At 38.3% G+C, this 20,777-nt stretch overlaps 2 protein-coding genes across 8 annotated transcripts in view; one reads left to right on the forward strand and one right to left on the reverse strand.

Annotated features, from left to right (window-relative positions):
- APLF (aprataxin and PNKP like factor) overlaps positions 1 to 11,460 on the reverse strand; it is a 91,859-nt gene extending 80,399 nt beyond the window's left edge. For 6 of the 7 annotated variants that reach the window (XM_082356383.1, XM_082356382.1, XM_082356381.1 and 3 more), the window contains exon 1: positions 11,135 to 11,460. In XM_082356383.1, the coding sequence (XP_082212509.1) occupies positions 11,135 to 11,230 (96 nt within the window). In that variant the 5' untranslated portion in view covers positions 11,231 to 11,460. The remainder of the gene's footprint in view (positions 1 to 11,134) is intronic. The other variant, XM_082356377.1, reaches the window with a different exon arrangement.
- Positions 11,461 to 11,655: 195 nt separating this feature from the next.
- Positions 11,656 to 17,617, forward strand: FBXO48 (F-box protein 48). The gene is made up of 5 exons (XM_082356440.1): positions 11,656 to 11,765; positions 11,911 to 12,117; positions 12,491 to 12,615; positions 14,310 to 14,651; positions 15,666 to 17,617. The coding sequence occupies exons 4-5, from the start codon at positions 14,346 to 14,348 to the stop codon at positions 15,825 to 15,827; spliced, it is 468 nt and encodes a 155-aa protein (XP_082212566.1). The 5' UTR covers positions 11,656 to 11,765; positions 11,911 to 12,117; positions 12,491 to 12,615; positions 14,310 to 14,345; the 3' UTR covers positions 15,828 to 17,617.
- Positions 17,618 to 20,777: the final 3,160 nt, after the last annotated feature.

Genomic DNA, 20,777 nt, shown 5'->3' on the forward strand with positions numbered 1-20,777 from the left:
AAGCAATAATATAAAAGTATAATGTGACCTCTAGCGGACACATGTTTCTACAACAATGTAATTTCATCGCAAGCTGTGCGTTTCTATAGCACCCACAAAAGTGTTTTAAAGAGTCTTTGAAATTAACATCATTCAGGCATTTAGCTATACCTGTCCCTTTTAAACCACACCTCTAAATAATGAGTAAGTTACAAAATAATAATTTATGCTTTTTCAATGGAAAGTTTAGAGATTTAACAAATTATCATTAAAGCTTATTTGAATTTCAGGATGTGGATGGTGAGAAGCGGGTAAGGTCACAAACAGATCCTAAAGATCTGATGACCTGCTTTATGTAACAGCAATCACTGCTCCTTGTGCAGAGTAAATATTCATACATTCTTATTACCATACTAACTGTAATGGCAATTATTTATCAAGACCAAGGCACTGCTCTATATTTATCACATATATCTTTTTTCATCTTCACAAAACCTGTGGAAGATACTACTATCTTTATTTTTCAGGTGAGAAATGGAAGTGCAGAGAAGTTAAGCAACTACTTAAACTACTTAAAGTTACACAGCCAATAAGCAGCAGGACCAGGATTTGTGATTCTAAAGACATCTTTGCTCTTGGTACTGTACTGCTTCCCTCATTATCATTATGTAAAATATCATTTTTAGATGATTTAACATCAGCTTGAGTGTCTGAACTAAAACATACTAAAAAACTGGAAATAAGGAAGAATGGCTATTTATTAAGCAAATAGACATTCTAAGAAAACTCAAGCCCTAAATAAAGCTCTAAGAGGCCTTCAGGCTTTCACGTGGTCCTGTTTATTCTAAGATCACACCCAAGTCTAATGAGATGAGTTATCTGAATTCCCAGTTGTCTATTCACAGCAGATAATAAAGTGCATAGGGTTTAGCAGTCAGTGCATTAACAATGATGTTGGTCTGCAGGTGGAAAGAAAAAGGCTGTAGAAAAACAAAGAAACATAAAGACTCAAAGGAGTACACTGGCTAGACTACTGGGAGTAGGACGAACGGCATAACATCCTTCTAAAGGAACTAAAGGCTTATCTGAGTTAACTTATTGATTACCAAGAGTCACCAGGTTTAAACAAAAACTTCATTTGAAAGTCAGACATTTCGCATCTTAGAAAACCATAAAAGTAGATAAAATAGAGGAATTCCAGTGTCCTACCAAATAATTGGAGCCACCTAACTTCTAATCACACCACACATCCTCCAAAAAATCAGAGATCAACAAATACAGCAAATAAAACCACCTATTTTCCACATCTAAAGCACAACTAGGAGACAGATTACCACTAACTTTAATTTACACGTAAGAGGGGAAAGAAATGCCAAATGCGGATGAAGCTTCAGGATCTATGCTGGAACAGAATTTAAGTGGCAATTCGGAGGAAGAGAGAAGACAGGGAGCGAGAACCACAAAAAAGTCACCCCTTGAGTGGGAAATCCTGAAAGTGCATCCCACATCCAAGAGTTCAGAGATCCAGCAAAATTGAAAATAATTTGGGCATCAATATGAATAATAATGATAATGGAATATAACACACTCAATACAAAATAATCCATGAGTTCATACTGAACTCAAGAAAGGGGCTGGGGTCAGGGCTGGGAGAAGAAGCCTTTCTTTATAAAAGAATGACAGCTAACATAGAAGAAATGATGGAATGAGGAAATCACAATTTTGTAACTACTAACATTAATTGACTCAGTAAAGTATCAATGGATGTTAATTTTCAGGTGAAAGCTTGATGGGAAGCAGAATACTCCTGAAGTCTCAAAGGATCACTCACAGATTACTCACAAAAAGAATAGCATCTTCTCTGGAGAAGTCTGATAGACACCACCTTCCGCAAGTGATCACATTTATAACCACCAACAACAGGACAAAGAGAGAGAGACCTGGGCCTCCTGACATGCTGCTCTGAGTTCATATCACCGATGGAATGTTCTTGCCCAAAGTGTTTAACCTGAATTAATTATGTGGAAACAATCAGACAAATCAAAATTCTGGGCGTTCTATGAAACAACTGGCCTGGACTGCTAAAAGCATTAATGCCATGAAAGACAGCTCTAGATTAAAGAAGATAATATATATTTGATTGGATCCTAAATTTTTTTAATGCTGAAAAGGGCATTATTTGAAAGTTGGGTAAAACTGAATATGGAATATTAAAATTTACTGCACAATTACAAATTTCTCGAGTATAATTTATATAACTTACATATATAATGTATATAGAAATGTCCTTGTTTTTAGGTGATACATGTTGGCATATTTAGGGATGAAGTGCCATAACGCATGCAATGTACTTTCAAATGAGTTCAGGAGAAAGAGAAAAAAAAATGTGTATATATATATATATATATATATATATATATATATATATATATATATATATTATACATATGAGAGATAGAGAAAGAAAAAGTAAATGTGACAAAATGTTAACCATTAACTAACCTAAGTTAAGGATACATAGGTGTTAGTTATACTAGTCTTTCAACTTTTCTGCAGGTCTGCAATCTTTCAAAATGAAAAGCTGAGGCAAAAATAGTTAAAATTTCAAAAATGTTGGTACATTTTTGGTTGGTACTAAAAGGGTTATCAACAGGTAATGGAAAATGTAGTGTACACGATTGCTAAATAACATGATAATTGAAGTGTGATTTAATTTACACCTGTTCCAGTGAAATTAATAACCCTCTTTCTATTTTCTATATGCTCTTTGTATTTTCTACATTTCTATATGCTGTTTTAAAGAATTTCTTTGATTTAGACTAAGCACCACAAACTGGTAGCCAACACAGCACAAATCACTCAGACAGTATCTTTTTTAATTTTTACTTTGAAGAGTGTATGTACCCTCCCCCTTCCCAGAGTGCCCAGCACCCCCTATAATCGTCCGCTTAGCCCGCTTCGCTCTATTGCATACCTGGCCTCTGCAGGCACGTGAATTTGTAACTCATGATTTAAACTACACCTATACTGTTTAGATGCTAATTCTTCACACATGACACTGCGCACCAGATGCTACTAGTTGCTTAATCAATATCTATTCATTTCTTCTTTCATACTACTATTACTTCAATTTTGTTTAGGGTAACAATGTACCCAGTTAAAAACATCCAATTGCCCAGAATTCCTCATAGCTATGGATGGCCGAGACACAATTCTAGCCAAGCACATAAGAAAGAGTGTGTATTAACCATCTTTTCCAGTTTCTGTATCTGATGCTTTGATAGCTAAAACTTTCCTGACTAGGGAAAGACTACCCCTCCCAGGGTTACTGATTCTAAGAAACAGTAAATGACTCACCGGCAAGTGCACCTTTCATATGCAAATGAACCCATCCAAAGCCACACCCCCAATGATGGCTTTACCTAGTTCTTACACTGCCCTAACCACCCTAGGACTAGGCATCAGACAACTAGGGGTGGCCCCTAAAGCCCAGAGCCCCATAAAATTATTCAAACTAGATCATCCTCTGTTTACCCTGCCTTGCCCATTCACTCCAAAGAGAACCACAATAAAGACTTTCCTGCAGTTCCCCTAGCTCTCTCTGCCTTCCACCAACCTTGTGTGGCCCTGTATGGCATGGTGTGTCCTTACTTCTCTCCGGAACTATGAGTAATTAGTTTTTCAACAATAATCATCTCCTGGTCCGTTGGCCTCACCATACCTAACAAAACAATAAGACTACATTTCAAAATATAGTGGAGCTTTTGGGAAGATTAGTGTCTCCCTGATAAAAAGGAACAGGCTCAACTGGCCTGCACCTTTTTCCCTCTGCCTTTCTCTTTTTCTTCCTGCTTATGTGTAACACCTCAAAGTACAGTAGCCATCTTATGAGTACAGAGGCGAAAGCAATACGCAAAGGATGACCAAGGAGAAGCACAGAAAAGCCTGTTCCTTGAGAAGCTGCACCCGCCCTGGACCGACTGCCCAAGATTCTGCTACAGAAGAAAAGTTAATTTGATTAAGCTGCTGTTTGTCACATTTCTGTTACTTGGAGCCGAAGCAATTATGATTAACGCACACTACTCTAACAATTGTTATTATTGATACTGGACACTAATAGCAAATTCGTTTATGCTCAGCCAGTGAGAGAAGGAATATTAGAAAACAGAAAAGCTAACTAAATTAAGCATTCAAATACAAGAACATTTAACATTAAAAGAACTGCACAGCATACAGCAGGAGCTTAGAAAAGAAATTCTGAAGGATACACAGGCTGAAGAATTACGCTGAAATCACTCCTATCTCTTGTTAGCAACAGCTAAAATGACAGTAATTTTTCTTCAGATACTATAGAAAAAACCCTTTTTACTTGAATTCTTCAGACTGTGTCTTGAATGGGGACAGGGATCTCTGTTTTTATATGACTTTTGTATTAATACAATGTGGATCCCTTATCTTTGATTTTCTGGTTTTGAATTGGATATTTCACGTATTATGACATATGTACAAGTTTTCTCCATTTTTAAGACATGGAGTTTGTGGTAGAAGAAAAGACATGAAAACATAAAAGAACTGTTTGTGATTTGTTTGCCAAATATTTATTTTTGGCATTTACTGAAGTCAAACAAAATGAAGATTTTCTTATGCTATCAGCAGAAATGTTTAGATCTCTGACCTATTTGTTTATTATTTCCAAAATCCTAAAAGTAAAAAACAAACCTGAATAAAGTAAAAGTAGAAAAGCTACCGGACCTTTCATTTCATTTTTGTCCATATATGATATTTACTGAAAAACCAACATCAGTTAATTTTTCTGACAGTGTTTTCCTAGAGAAATTTCTGAATATCACAGACAGGAATAATATATCTCATGAATTCAGTATTCCCATTTAGCCTGGTTCCTATACATGGAAAAACAGAGAAGAGGAAAAATTTGTTTTTTTCAGAATAAGCTACATAACAAACCACAGGCTAAGATAATAAAAATTTTCTTGTACAATACTTTATAATTTACAGTGCTATCACATAAGATTATCTGGTTTGCTCTATCAACAACAGACAAATTCAAACCTTCATGGTAGAAATAGAAAATCATCTGCTATGGGATTTAAGCCTGTATTATGAGAAAATGCCTAAACCTAAAGAAGCATGGGATCTATTTTAGGCATAATTTGCATAAAATTCTTTCCCCAAACTTATATTGTGTGGCAAGTAAGTAAAATCTAAAATTAAGACCTGAATTGAAGAAAGACTGGTGACTGTAAACCAGGCGACAAACCATAAACTTTTCTTACCTAGAGTGATCCCCAGTATTGGGTCCAGCCCACACTCCAAAGCTCAGACATCAACACTAAGGTTGCCATGATATTAGGTGATAAGTAGACCTTATTTCTCAACAGAGCAAAAGCTAGTTGATACAAGATGTTTAATATCATCCCATGTGGAATGTATCAAAGTGCAACTGCTGATACTAAGAAAAGACAAGTTTGAGGAAGTGGACTTGATTTTGGCCAGAGGCTCTCTAGGCAGACTCCAATTTATGCATGATCTCTCTTTATAAGGTTATTAATATACTGGATGTGGTCTTTGAAACTTGTCAATATACTTTCTCACATGAGTAATGGTGTAAATAAGAGGTAGGTTACCAGGCTCCTCACAGACACCCATGTAATCCACAATACTAATGAAATACGGATCATTTAGACTTTTAAAAGTAAAATCCAATACTTTCTGAGCTCCTACTTCAAGGTTGCCGAATTGTTAGTCAACATGATGAAATTGTGCTGACTCACTGACATTGAAATTTCAACTCACTCAATCCGTTTGGCTTGAAATTCTGCTTGCACAGTGAATGCTATAGAAATGTGACCTCATCTTTAATATATTATGACAGAGGCAACATAGTGAGTAAAAATACAAGCACAGCTTAGTAAGATAAAACTGGGTCTAAATCCCCACTTGGGACTTTGGTAAATGAAGCTTTCTAAATACATTTAGTTCAGGTCAGCAGACATTTCTTAAAGACCTATTCTGTGCCAAGCATTCCACTTAGTGTGTCTAAAAGTGGTTTTCAAATCTGGTTTCTCGTATTCACATTGAGTGGTACCCGGGAGATGACAATTCAAAGAATTAAATTTGAAAATACATATGAAAAGCAATTTACTACACACCTATTAGAATGGCCAAAATCTAAAACACTGACAACACCAAATGCTGACAAGGATGTGGAAGAACAGGAACTCTTATCCACTGACAGTGGGAATGAAAAATGGTACAGCCACTTTGGAAGACAGTTGGCAGTTTCTTACAACACTGAACACACTCTTGCCATACTATCCAGCAATTGTACTCCTTATTATTTACCTAAAAGAACTGAAAACTTATGTTCACACAAAAACCTGCACATGGATGTTTATAACAGCTTTATTCATAATTGTCAAAATGTGCAACTAACCTAGATATCCTTCAGTAGACAAATGGATAAACTGTGGAACATCCAGACTGTGGAATATTACTCATCGCTAAAAAAACAGGAAAAGACATGGAAGAACCTTAAATACATACTACTGAATGAAAAGAAGCCAATCTGAAAAAAAGTCTACACATACATACTGTATGATTCCAACTATATGATACTCTGGAAAAGGTAAAACTATGCAGATGGTTAAAAAGTTCAGTAGTTGCTAGGGGTTGCAGGGGAGAGGGAAGATGAACAGACAGAACACTGAGATTTTTAGGGCAGTGTTCTATAACACTACAATGGTGGATACATGTCATTTACACAGTTGCCAAAACCGACAGAATGTACACCAAGAGTGAACCCTAGTGTAAACTGTGGGCTTTGGGTGATAATGACATGCCAATACAGGTTCATCAAATATACCACTGTGGTCGGGGATGTTGATAGAGGAGGTTTTATTTTTAATAAAAATAAAAAGCCTATTTTTAAAAAAGAAAGAAAACTAGTACATGTTGTAAAAGCAATGTCTGTAAAAGTTAAACAGAATCACTGATGTAATGTGATCATCCCACAAGTCTACTCAACGCTTATCCAATTATCCAATGTGCCTTACACTTTCCAACCTTAGAGCCTTAAATCATTCATTTAGCCTTAATGGCCCTTCCCTTCCTATCTACTCTCGACCTATCAAAATTCCAACTGTTCTAACACTTTAAAGTCAGCTCAATATGTCAGTGAGTTCACGAAGCCTTCTCTGACCCCTCATCTTAATTGTGGGTTCCTTCCTACACCTCTCTGTATCACGTCACACCCTTCTGTTTGGCTCAAGGTATTGAAACAAAACTTTTAATGTGACCTTTTAAAAATCAGAGGTTATATCTAAAAATCTAAATTTCTTATTACTTTTGAGAAAAATGATATGACACTTACTAGGTAGGAATGGGGGTGAGTAGCAGAAACTGCATTACGCAGTCCTCTCCTTGTGGCCTCCTCAACACTGAGGCAGTTGTCATTTACGACACCGCTGTCATCTATCAGTGTGTCCCTGTGTTATTTTTCTTACTCTCTCCCACTTCACTCACTGGAGGTGCCTGCCTAGCTCCCCTTTCTAGTTACTTGCTTCTATGTCTCTCATACCTACTAACTATAAGTTTCCTGAGAGCAAGGACTTATTTCTCCTTCATTCCTCCCATCTAACTATAGTATATATTCATTAGCTGTTTTCTGAATTTACTAATTAGTCAACAAAATAGAAAAAATGCTAACACAATCCACCATGAATGTTGCTCCTTAAGCTTTAGCAGTTGGTAGCACTGCCTCGTTACTTTATTTATATTCACTTCAAAACTCTACGCTCTCCTTTTTACACCTAAGTTGCAAGTAGGCTCTTTGTGAGGGTTGGAAGAGTAAGGCTGAGATGCAGAAAAGGAAGAGATCATGTGTTGAAGGCCTACTATGCATCAGGAATTGTACTAGGCTCAATAACTGAGGGCAGGGCAAAGCTAGGAGTGCCTGGCGCGTCCCTAGGGACAAACCTTGTCAGACCAGACAGCCGCAGCCGGTGAAGTCTGGCAACAAGTAGGAACAGTGCAGAGTTGCCAGGCCTGGGAGTGCTTCCTTTGTATAAACTCTGTGGGACACTTACAACAGTCTTAGAAGTGGTGAACTGATGCCTGGTGAAGAGTCTGCACTACAGCCCAGGACTATCCCCATCCCCACCTGGGGGCCCTTTCTCTTTTTAATTAGAGCAGTAGCTTCAATTACATCTGCCTTCAGGAAATCGCACTAGATACCTGGTGCTGTCCTATTTCCTTGGAGGAAAATAGATCATAAAGGAATGGGTCCTATAATCCCTGCTATCAAAACAGAATAAGGAAAATTTGAAATCAGAAAGAGTAGTTTTCATTTAAGAGCAAAATCAGATTTAATTAAAGAAAAACCATAAAGCAAATAATTGGGCCTAATGGTATTCTGTTGTTTGAGATGCTGTAAAATCATTTTTTTAACTAATTTTTTTACTTAAGATAGTTGTAGATTCATGGTTAAAAGATACATTAAAGAAAGATCTCTTGTACTGTTCACTGTTTCCCCCAGCAGTAACATCTTGCAAAACTACAGTACAGTATCACAACCAGATATTGATATTGACACAGTCAAGACACAAAACAAATCCCTCATTGTTGTTTTACAGGCATACCCAATTCCCTCCTGCTCCCCTCACCTCTTCGTTAAGCCCTGGCAACCACTAAGTTGGTCCCCATCTTTATAATTTTGTCATTTCAATAACATTATGTAAATTAAATCATACAATATGTGACCTTTGGAATTGTTTGTTTTCACCTAGGATAGCTCCCTGGAGATTCATCCTGCTGTAAAACCTTTTAAAAAGTGATCAGGAAACAGAATTACAACTTAGTAAAATAAAGACCTTGGGTTCCCTGATGACTTACATTAAAGCAAAGGGAACAAGAAAATGAAATTTCACTGTGCTCTGTTGTCTACAAGTGTTCTCTATAAGGGTTTTCCTGCCACTGTAAAGACATGAAGGCATTCCCATGGTCAAACTGTTTTACCACAAAGAATGCTTTACACATTGGAATTATAAACCTAAAGGTTGTGGCCATGAAGGTTCGTGAAACTTGTCTCCAAAAGACATGGCTAGTTAAGAGAGTTCAAAAATCATCCTGATTATAATTAATCACTTCAGATAGATATGCATTTACAATAAACTCCCTGAGTTTACTAAGTCTGCTCTCTCACACACTACAAACAAAACAAAACAAAACAAACCAACCAACTCACTGGAATTGCTGTTGTTTGAAACAGCAGCCCTCAGGTGGAGTTTAAACCACTGCCGAGAAGAAACACCTGTCTGTCAGCTCCAAAATCTTGAGAACCACTTGGTAATTTGTTTTTCAAGGTTTTCCTTCCACACATCTAGGATCGTTGGCAACCACTTCTAATAACCTGCCAAACTTGGCAACAGAATCTCATCACTGAATGACTATTCAAAAAGGAAAAGCTAAATCCCGACCAGATAACTGACTTTCTATTCCTTACCATTTTTAAAAAGAGAAACCAAATAGGTTCCTCTCGCATTCGCAAGCCTATAACACAAAGATCAAGCTACAAATAACGAATCGGTCTGTGACCCGATGCCAAGTTTATAAAACAGAGGCCTAAAATTCATCCATCATTTAACCAGATCCTCAGCACTCTGTGTTAGTGATACAGTATGTTAAGGAAATTAGAACTCATTAGTAATCAGACGTAAGATTTCTAGATGAAGCACATACTCTGTTTCTAACTGAGATAAAGTGAGAGAGAGAGAGAAATAGAGGGAGGGAGGGGAGAAGGGAGGAAAAGGGGAAGGAAGGAAGAAAGGAAGGGAGGAAGGGAGGGAGGAGACCTCCCAGGCACTTCCACCAAACGTTTGTATAGGTTAATAAACTATGAAGAAAAATAACAAATATTTAAGTAAAAACAAAACAAAACAAAAAAAACCCACAAACAAACCAGCAAGTGAACTTGGAACTTTCTCAATAATCTTACCACATACTTACCACAAACACATATACATACACACACATACACCCACACCCCTTTAGAACTGACTTCCCCGTCACCACCTTGAACCACCACTCCTTTTCCTGCTTGGAGAGGAGTCCTAAGGCTAATACCTATGGTTCCATTTAGACACTGGAGGTTAACAAGGGTAAAAGAGCACGCTTCTTACTCCCTGGTATTGGCTCACTGACACAGGTGTGTCTGGACAGTCCAAGAGAAAACTGGAGGGCAAGGACCCATTCATCTCTGTGTAACCCACAGTGCTAGGGTCTGCACCACATGCTGCGCAAAGCAGGCACTAAACAAGACATGCTGAATGTTGAGAAAACAATATATATGTATTTAGGGAGAGATCTACAAAATTCCAGAATGGTACAGGCAAGTTTTCTAGCTCCTAAACATCCCAGAGGAAGGATACATAGACCAGTGGCACTCTGCGTCCGAAAGCTTGTGTGTGCCCTTTAAATAACCAATCCATAGCTCAATTTTCTCATCTGAACAATGAAGATAATAAGAGCACCTAACTCGTAGGGTTTGGAAAGGATTAAGAAGTTGGTACAGGTAAAGTCCTTACATCAATGCCTGGAATACTACACACCACAGAAGGGTGAGCCACTGTTGCTGAAAAAGGCTACTACAATAAAAGTAAAGCCGACACAGTACCACCGAAGGAGCCAAAGCTTAAAAGAAATTATTCTAGAAAAGCTAAGATCAGAGGTTGGCAAACTTTTTCTGTAAAGGGCCAGAAACTACTGTAAACATTGCGGCTTATCAAGCCAAGAGGCAATATCCCCAACTCTTAGAGCAATTATTCTCCCTGAAACGCTTAATATGGGTTTTTTGGTTACGTTTTACATTTTAAAATTTGAGAACCATTCTTAGTATGTGGGTGCAAACAAAAGCAGGCTGGATTTGGAGCCAGAGCCACAGTTTGCCGACCCCAGGGTAAGAGTATAATGATGATAACCCAAGTCAAGTTCACTGAAAAACGTGCTGCCCCCAAACTTCTAAAATCCAGACAGGCCTGGCCGGCGCGGTGGGGAATCGGGGCAGGACCCCGAGTAGGGCCTCAAGAGCCGGCCAGGATCTTGCGGCTCTCCGGGGCCGCCGAGCCTCCGCCACACTTACTCCCAGCAGCGGCCCGCGGCCGATCACCGTCTCCCCCGGCGCCAGGGCCACCCGGGGGCCGCCGTCCTGCGGCTGCAGCTCGAAGGCCCGGGACATGGCGGCGAGGATTAGACCCCTTCGCGAGGAGCCGGACCCCGCAGCCGTTTCCGCCTTCCATGGACAGGCGCGGGGCCTACGCAGGCCCCCGGAAAACACAGGGGGAGGTGGAGCAAAGACTGCCCCTGAGTGTGACCAGGCCGCAAGGAGCTGAGGCCCCGGCGCGCGTACAGAGTCCCGCCCCTCCACTCCGACCAGTGACGAACTCAAGGATTTCCCCCCTCACACCGCCTCCAAACTATTGTTTAAAAGCCCCGGTTAAAACACCCCCCCAGCCCTTCTCACCGCCCACCTGGCTCGGAGGACACCGGTCCTTGTAGTCCGTGGCGCCTCCACTTCTCCTCGGTTGTCGAGCTGAGACGCCCTGGGAAAACTACCAATCCCAATAGGCAATGCGCGCTCCTCTCTGCGCCTGTGCGAAATACTAGTCAGCGGGGCGGGGCTAGAGTGGGCTGGACGTGAGGGACTTGCAGGGGAAGGATTCGAAATCCGGAAGATTTAAATCGCTGAAGGAGAGGTCGCTACGGCACAGTAGGTAGGAGGGTCTTCGCTTCCGGCTGACTTTGGGCGGGCGTGCTCGCGGGCGCGGCCCTGGCGCTAGCACAAACTTCCGCTTAGCCGGCCGGAGCTGTGGTGACAGTTGGTGCTGACGGTTGTTATTGTTGTTATTTACTTGTCAGTGCCCCGTGTGGTTTGGACTCCGGCAAATGCAGTCTGGGCGGGACACGCCAGGAGGTTGGCTCAGAAAGGACGTGGGGCCATTCCTTCCGACCTGCGGGGTCCGCAGCGGGTGAGGGCTCCCCGAGAGCCGGGCGTCTGCGCTCCCTTCCGATCCCTGCCTCCGTGTGACACCCGAAAGAGGGGCGATCTCTTACCTAACTAGAGAGGTAATTCAGCAAAGTTTGGTTCAGAAAGAAGAAGGGGCAGAAGAGGATAGGTTTCTACGCATCCAGGCAAAACTGGACTTGAAAGAAGAAGAATGCCTAGTGGGATTTTAGGAGCCTCACCAAGGCACCCCCATCTGTTAAATTCAAAAGCTTTCATCTGCCTCCTGTGGTATACCTGTAAAGGGAGGACGCATTTTATCCCCAGTGAGATCTTGGGAGAAGTAACAAATGTGCATTTAAATGCACAGTAACTTTTTCCTAATATGAGATAGAGTAGTTTGGTTTTGGTTTATATTGATGGGGCAGGAGGGTGGGGTGACAAAAACTTGACTCATGAACTTTTTTTTACCAGTTTGCTTTCTTACTCACCCAGACTCTCAAGAGGAAGTCCTCTGCTGAACTCAGACATTAAAATCCTAACCACCAGAGCTAATTTGGATCATAAACCACCAAATGAATGGGAGCGTCTGTGGTCTTGGCAAGTGCAGAAACATATAGGTGAGTAGCACATCTGGAAAGGGGAATTTGTCATTAACTGAGCTAGAAGAAATATTTAGCTGTATCTGAAACCCCTCCTGTGATGCCACCCCTCATTATAAAAGGAAGTGCAAAATGGAATAAACTGATTTTAAGTAAATATGAACTGTCTTTATATGCCAGAATAGCTCCATGCTTTCAACTGATTTCAGAAGCCTACACCATGCACCTTAGGTAAATTAGCTGAAACTGGACTTTAAATTTTTAGTCACGTGCTATACCTCGATGAGTTATAAACATTGTTTATAATTGTTAGTCACTGTTGCTTGATGGCCTCAGTGACTGTTATCTTAATTCATAATTGACTATGCATGTAGTGTAGCTTCAAAAAGCCATTTCTAGGGGCTTCCCTGGTGGCACAGTGGTTGAGAATCTGCCTGCCAATGCAGGGGACACGGGTTCGAGCCCTGGTCTGGGAAGATCCCACATGCCACGGAGCAACTGGGCCCGTGAGCCACAACTACTGAGCCTGCGCTCTAGAGCCTGTGCTCCGCAACAAGGGAGGCCGCGACAGTGAGAGGCCCGCGCACCGCAATGAAGAGTGGCCCCCGCTCGCCACAACTGGAGAAAGCCCTCGCACAGAAACGAAGACCCAACACAGCCAAAAATTAAAAAATTAAAAAATAAAAGCCATTTCTAAAACACTACTCTTATTGAATATTTGAAATTTTGTCAGTATAACCCAGACCTCAACTTCTTGTCTATTTCAGATAGTATTTGTGTCAAATGTGAGCACCTACCCATTAGATATAAGTAGATAAACAATTCTTATATAAACTACTAAAAGTTGATCAGGTTTATGATTAAGTCACAAACTGTAGATGAAGAATTTAATGACAAGGCATTGGTTCCCACAGACAAATATTAATGGGTTAAATAGAATCGAATACTTTTCAAAAGTATTTTCCAGTCAATACTTGGAATCGAATGTGTTCTCACAATATTCATTTCTACTGCTAAAAATAAATTATAGTCTGTGAAGAATCACTTCTCTTTTTTAAGATAATGTTCTTTGGGAGTAAAAAAAAACCCAAATATTTAGAAACAAACCCATTTACCAAAAATATCTAAAAAGAAGAAAGGAAGTAACATGTGTTGGGTGCCTCCCACGTGCAATACAGATGTGGGGCTAGATGGGTTACACATTATCCCTGTTCATCCTTGCAAGAACACACCCCAGAGAAGCATCATTGGCCCCATTTTACAGACTGAGAAGCTCAAGTCAAGAAAGTTAAAGTTCATTAAATCATACCCAGGGTCTTCCCTGGTGGCGCAGTGGTTGAGAATCTGCCTGCCAATGCAGGGGACACGGGTTCGAGCCCTGGTCTGGGAAGATCCCACATGCCGCAGAGCAACTAGGCCCGTGAGCCACGACTACTGAGCCTGCGCATCAGGAGCCTGTGCTCCGCAACAAGAGAGGCCGCGATAGTGAGAGGCCCGCGCACCGCGATGAAGAGTGGCCCCCACTCGCCGCAACTAGAGAAAGCCCTTGCACAGAAACGAAGACCCAACACAGCCATAAATAAATAAATAAATAAATAAATAAATAAAATAAAATAAAAAAAAGAAAAATCATACCCAGAAAGTATCTGGCTCAGAGTAGGATCTATAGTCTGATCTAAAGGGAGTGAGTATTTTTAACTTTTGCCTTTTAGGTTACTTATGAGGATAATTCACTAAAACATCAAGCTATGAAGAAAAACTCCAAGAGGAACCACAGTTCAAGGGTTTCTGACCTAGAATTGAACTCTGCAGATGCTGAGAAGGAAAAAAAAGAGCGTCAAAATAACTTTGTTGAACTGCTGCCTCCAGAAGTTACTTTTAAAATTTTCAGTCAGCTGGACATCTGGAGTTTGTGCAGGGCTTCGGTGACGTGCAGGAGCTGGAATCACACAATAAGACACAGCGATGCCTTGTGGAAACCTCATTGCCTGACTGTGAGAGCTGTATGCCAAAGAGAGATAGATGATGATCTAGAGAGTGGTTATCCCTGGAGGGTAAGTTTAACCTATGGAGTCTGCAGTGTTCTTGACAATATGGTGGTCAGTTTGAGCCCCAGCCTACCTTCTCCTTGGAAGAGGGAGGATTTCATGTACAGAATGACATACAGAGTGTGTTGGCTTTGGGAGTTAAAGTTGAATTTTTTTTTTTTTAATTTGCATTGTCTAGTTTATTTTGAGTCTATAAACTTGATATAAGTCCCTGAATAAGTTATTTATCATTTTATCTAAAGTTAAAATCTTTCCACTAAGTACACAGCACAATTCTTCTTTAAAGTGAGCTGAAAATTATTATTATACAGACCCAATAAATGCAATATATAATACTTAATACACAGTAACTGTCATTAATAATTTTTTTGCCATAACGGCTTTTGAAGAATTGTATCACTTTTTTTTTTTTAATCAGTCATCAATTTTATACACATCACTGTATACATGTCAATCCCAATCGCCCAATTCAGCACACCCCATCCCCACCCCACTGCAGTTTTCCCCCCTTGGTGTCCATATGTTTGTTCTCTACATCTGTGTCTCAACTTCTGCCCTGCGACCCGGTTCATCTGTACCATTTTTCTAGGTTCCACATACATGCGTTAATGTACGATCTTTGTTTTTCTCTTTCTGACTTACTTAACTCTGTATGACAGTCTCTAGATCCATCCATGTCTCAACAAATGACTCAATTTCGTTCCTTTTTATGGCTAAGTTGAATTTTATTATTCTTTTCCTGCAAACCACACTATCTCCCATCCATCCTTTTACATTTTGGGGGCATTTACCTCTGTTAACCACAATAGCTACTTCATTTCACTCTACTTTATCCAAAACCCCCGGCAGACTCTGTGACTCACTCTGTTCTGTACACACACACGCACTTATTAGTATATGTGTATATCGATGTAAATACTTAATCTTTTCAGCCCTCGCAATCAGCTTCTCTAGTTTCAAACAGACTCACTCACCAACCACTGACTACCTTCTTTAACAATGGTGGTTTACCTCTTTCAGGTAATACTACTGAGGAATTACCAGAAGAGTAAAGTGAAACATGAATGGCTAAGTGGCAGATATAGCAACATATGTTCTCCTATCAGCCTACCAGAAAAAATCATGTACCCAATGGATGCAGACACATGGGGGGAAATTCTAGAAGCAGAACTGGAAAGATAAGCAGAAAAATCACACACAGATCTCCTAACTTTGAGAGTTTAAAACTAAAATGACTCTTAGTTTATAAAAGGTATATCTTTAGCCGTCCATATTTTTGTTTGCCTTTTTACTATTTAACATTTAAAAGAAAACGAAGTAGAAAATATTATAAAAATAAAGCTTTGATTTTATTTTGCACTTTAGTAAAAAGTACGTTTCTGGTTTTATTGTAATGTGGAAAAATCATGAAATGCTATTTATATAAAAATACTATACTGATAGAGTGATTTCAAAATGTATTGTTTCATGTATTTGTGTTAGTCTGTTGCAGTACTTTAATGATAAGAGAGTTTGATTGGTATTTTCTGCTTAATGATAATTTGAAAATGCAGGAAACCATTTGAAGAAACTGACTTAGAGATTTATTAATTAGTAGACATAACTAGGCTCATGGGGGGACTCCCTAAATGAAATTAATAGCAATATGTTTAAATGTATAATAAATTTGTACTTCAATAACTTTAAAATTTCCATTTCAGTGGAATCAGATTGAATTGTCAAACATTGAAACCATTTTGTGTTAAACTTGTGGTTTAATTTAAAATGAATCTGACCAGAGGGCTAAAACTTGTGAGATTAAGATTCCCGTTACTTGCCTACAAACCTAGAATTGCTCTCAGGGACTGAAAATATATGGAAAGTTTTCAGCACACATAACGGCCATCAGAACCTCCACACTATTTTTCTTGGTGAAACTTACCTTCTTTCTGACAGCCTTATAGCACCATCTAGTGTACTCCTTGTAGATAACCAAGACAAAGGACCAGCTCCTTTCTGTTTTCTCCACATTGAAGAGAAAGAAAAATATTATTTTCGAGAAACCTGTATACTTTGTTGAAGTTTAGAGCTTTATAGGAGTCTTTAACTTTTATTCTCTTTTTCTTAAAAGTAGATGATATAATATTCACAATTCCAAATTCTTCATTCCGAATCTGTGATCAGCACCATAGATAAAGTGTCTACAAAACCTTTTAGTTAGCATGGGATTTTCTTCCTAAATGGTGCTCTATAGCATGAAATAATGAGTCCAGGAAATCGGTATTTCCCGAGTAGGCAAATATCAGGAAGACGCCCCACTCTATACAAATTCCCTTTGTTGGATCAAGTAGATGATGATTGATTGTCTCCTACTGTCTTCTTGGGGTTGGAAGGGGCCTTGAAGATCAGGCAGTCCAGTCCCTAGGACTATTCAGTCATTCCTGCTATAGGAATGTTCTTCTTCTCACCCACCATTAATTCTTTTCTTGGCAAATTCTTTCGTAAAATATATCATCCTGACCTGGAAACCATCTCAAACTTCTACCATTCTGGATTAAGTGACCCTCTTAAGGTTCCCATAGTTCTTTGCACATACTGTTCTCAAAGCTGCATGCTACATTAAATTGTCTGTTTTATTTGTCTATCTATCTCCCCTTTTAGGCTGTGAGCTTCTTAATAGCAGGGTCCATTTATTTATTTTTGTGTTCCCAAACCTGGAACATAGTAGGTACTCCATAAAGATTTGTTAAATTATTTCTATATTATTTATTTTAATCCTACCCAGAATGTAAAATAAAAATAATTTAACATATTTTTAGTGGATAAGATTGTATTGAAATGCAATGTACAACTCATAAGATATATGGGATGCTTAATATTAATGCTAATATATGAAGAATTATTCTTGTTTTCTCAAAAGCTGTAAGAGAAAAATAGGAAAAGTTGAAATATTTTTTTAAATTCTTTGAATAAACACTTGCAAATAAACTTCACCCGAAAGTTTCACTTATTTTTAATTATTGGGTCACCCCAATCAGTCTTAAGTATTATTTTGTTATATAAATACTCTTTAGTTTGGTTTTTGTTTTAGTATTATACCACTAAAATAATTCTCTGTATAATAAGTTATAAACTATGATCACAGTCTACACTGAAAGGAAAGTTTTGGAACTTAATGACATTTACAGAATGGGCTTAGAATGAATTGTACATTTATCAGACCAAGCCATTAGCATCTGAGGACATGTGTGGGTGGAGTAGAATGAAAGGAAGGAGTGCTTTCACTCAGAGATAAATAACATGTTACATATACACAGTTTGTAAAAAGAGGCAAGGTTATTGGGGATAGAGGATTAAAGAATTTCCAATGTTGTATAATGTTTGATCAGCTCAAGACCTAGTTTCTTTGTTTGTTTGTTTGTTTTTAGAAACCTTTCTTTAGTTGCTTCTAGTTTATAACCCAATCTTAAACCAGGATAATCACTAATAAAATCTATGGGAATATAAACTTTAGATCTTAGAATAGTCATGTATAGAAGCCTAATTTGAAAAATATACCCCTAACCACTTTAATTTCTTCTTTGCTTTGACTTTACATGATATCTTCTCTCCAAAACTTCCAGTGCCCTAATAATATTAACAAAAATAAGATGAGTAGTAACACTAGGAAATGGCTTGGGAAGAATATATAAGATGGAAGATCACACATTTTTATTTAAAGTAGAGTTGAAAGAACAAAACCATCAAATGGATGAAATTAGGTCAACAATGGACAAAGTTGATTAATTACAATAGCCAACATTTATTGAATGCCTACTCTGCGCCAAGCATTGTGCTTATGGGGGGGTACTCTAACTCTATATCCATTTTATGCATGAGGGAACTGAAAATTAGAGAATGATCTTATCTGTCTAGTTCAACCCCACTCCTCAGCACCTATAAGAGTAATACATAGTAGGTGCTCATTAAATTTTTATTTTGAACAAATTAAAAACTAATCTGAGAACAAGTAACTCAAATGATAGAGCCAAGACTGTTCCTTCAACTTTTTATTTTGAAAGATTTCAAACCCACAGAAAAGTAAAAATACATGAGAAAAAACTCTTACATGTAACCTTCACCTAGATATACCAGTTGTTAACGTTTCCACATTTATTTTATTATTTATTTTTGCTGAAACATTTGAAAATAAGTTGCAGACATGATACTTCACTCCTAAATACTTCAGCATGCATCTCCTAAGAATAAGTACAGTCTCCTAAGTACAATTTCATTAGCACATCTTTTTTTTTATATTAATTCAATAATATCATCTAATTTACAATCCCTATTTAAATTTACCCAATGGTTCCAAAAATATCTTTTATAGATTTTTTTTCCCCAATTCAAAATCCAGACAAGGTTTACATATGCATATCATTTTTTATGTTCCTTTAACCTCTTTTAACCAGAAGCATCTCCCTGCCCTTTGATTTTGTTTTTTCAGGATATTGTGTTTTTTTGGTTTTTTTTTTAAGAATTCAGGCTGGTTATCTTATAGAATGTTCTGTAACTGATTTGTCTTATTGTCCCTTCATGATCTGATTAAGGTAAAACACATTCAGCAATTAGACTACATAGGTGATGTAATATACTTCTTATTGTACTACATTAAGAAGCACATAATGTCCGATCACTTTACAATGTGAGAGGGTAATCTGATCATTTGCTTGAGATGATAATCACCAAATCTCTCTATTTAAAGGGTTATTTTTTCTCTGGAGCTAAGATTTCTTTTTTCAACAACACATTTCTAGATTATTCCCCCATGGCTACCCTATGCTAAATACTTTATAATTTCATCTTCACAATTAATTAGACTTTTAAAGAGCATAGGAAATCATCATCAAGTTCTTTGCCAGGTAATCTAAAATATAAATATAAAAAGAAAATGAAAACCCACTATTTAAACACAAATCTCTTTGATTTCAGAGACCAAGCTTTTAACCACTAGAGTATAGTGTCTTTTATAAATTCAGCACTTTGTTCTTATGTTGAGACAACATGACAGACTGAGACTAACACGAAACATCTCCCATTACAAGTATAAAGAGAATCTATGGGAAATTAATATTAAATATATAGAACTTACATTTCTACTAATGGCAGAACAGATAATTCTGACAAGATATCCTACTCAGGACAACTCAAAAACCTGGGGGGGGGGGATTAATCTATTTGAAGGTATCCCAGACCTAATAAGATAGAAAAGAAATATTGGACCAGTTTCTGGGGAAAGAAAGAGAACCAAAGAGGTAAGTCAGTAATTGAGGTTACTCTTGCCATGAAGCATTTGCCAATTTCTGCAGGAGCAGCTGAGAGATTAAATAGATTTTGAAAGCCTGCAAGGCTACGAGGACAATGAGCAGAATCTAGGACTCACTAAGAGGAGGGGAACCAGTAACCCCTCTCCTTAGTAATCCACCTTCTTGTGGTTTGGGACCCAGAAGGACAGCATCCTAGGAATGGAAGTGACCTGGAAGTACATAGTACCTCACAGGAAAACCATGCACCTTCAAAACATCTCAACCTCTGAAACTGGAATGAGAGGATCCCAGAAGAATAATGCCCTAGACACCTGGCAGAAGCAAAAAAAAAAGTGCTCCCTGGAGAAACGTATCAACATTTTAGGCTTTATATTATCTCTACAAGCATTTTAAAAAATCAGTGTCCAATGTGCATACACACACACACACACACACACACACACACACACACACATATGAGGAGACATTATAATGAATAAAATCAAATAGAAAAGACCCACATTTGGAATTATCAGATGAAGTCTCCAAAATAACAAAGCTTGAGGTAACCAGTGACATAAAAAGCAAGTTGAGAATTTCATCAGAGAAATAAAAATAATAAAAACAGCCAAATGGGAATTATACAACTAAAAACCAAGATGACATGCTAAGAAAGCAATAGATGGATTTAACAGCAGATTAAGCACAGCTAAGAGAGGAGAAAGTATTAATGAATCTGAAGATAAGTACAAAGAAAATATCCAGAATGAGGCAAAGAGAAAAAAAGGATGAAAAATACAGAAAAGAGAATAGTGGAAAAACATTTATAATGAAGTGAGAAGCTCTATACATGTGTAATTAGAGTTCA

The sequence above is a fragment of the Balaenoptera borealis genome (assembly GCF_965194805.1).
Source record: "Balaenoptera borealis genome assembly, chromosome: 15".
Taxonomy (NCBI): domain Eukaryota; kingdom Metazoa; phylum Chordata; class Mammalia; order Artiodactyla; family Balaenopteridae; genus Balaenoptera; species Balaenoptera borealis.

Coding starts and splice junctions, on each gene's coding strand:
- FBXO48 (XM_082356440.1), top strand. CDS start 14,346: ATGAAGAAAAACTCCAAGAGGAACCACAGTTCAAGGGTTTCTGACCTA. Junction 14,652..15,665: donor AGAGTGGTTATCCCTGGAGG/GTAAGTTTAACC, acceptor TACCTCTTTCAG/GTAATACTACTGAGGAATTA.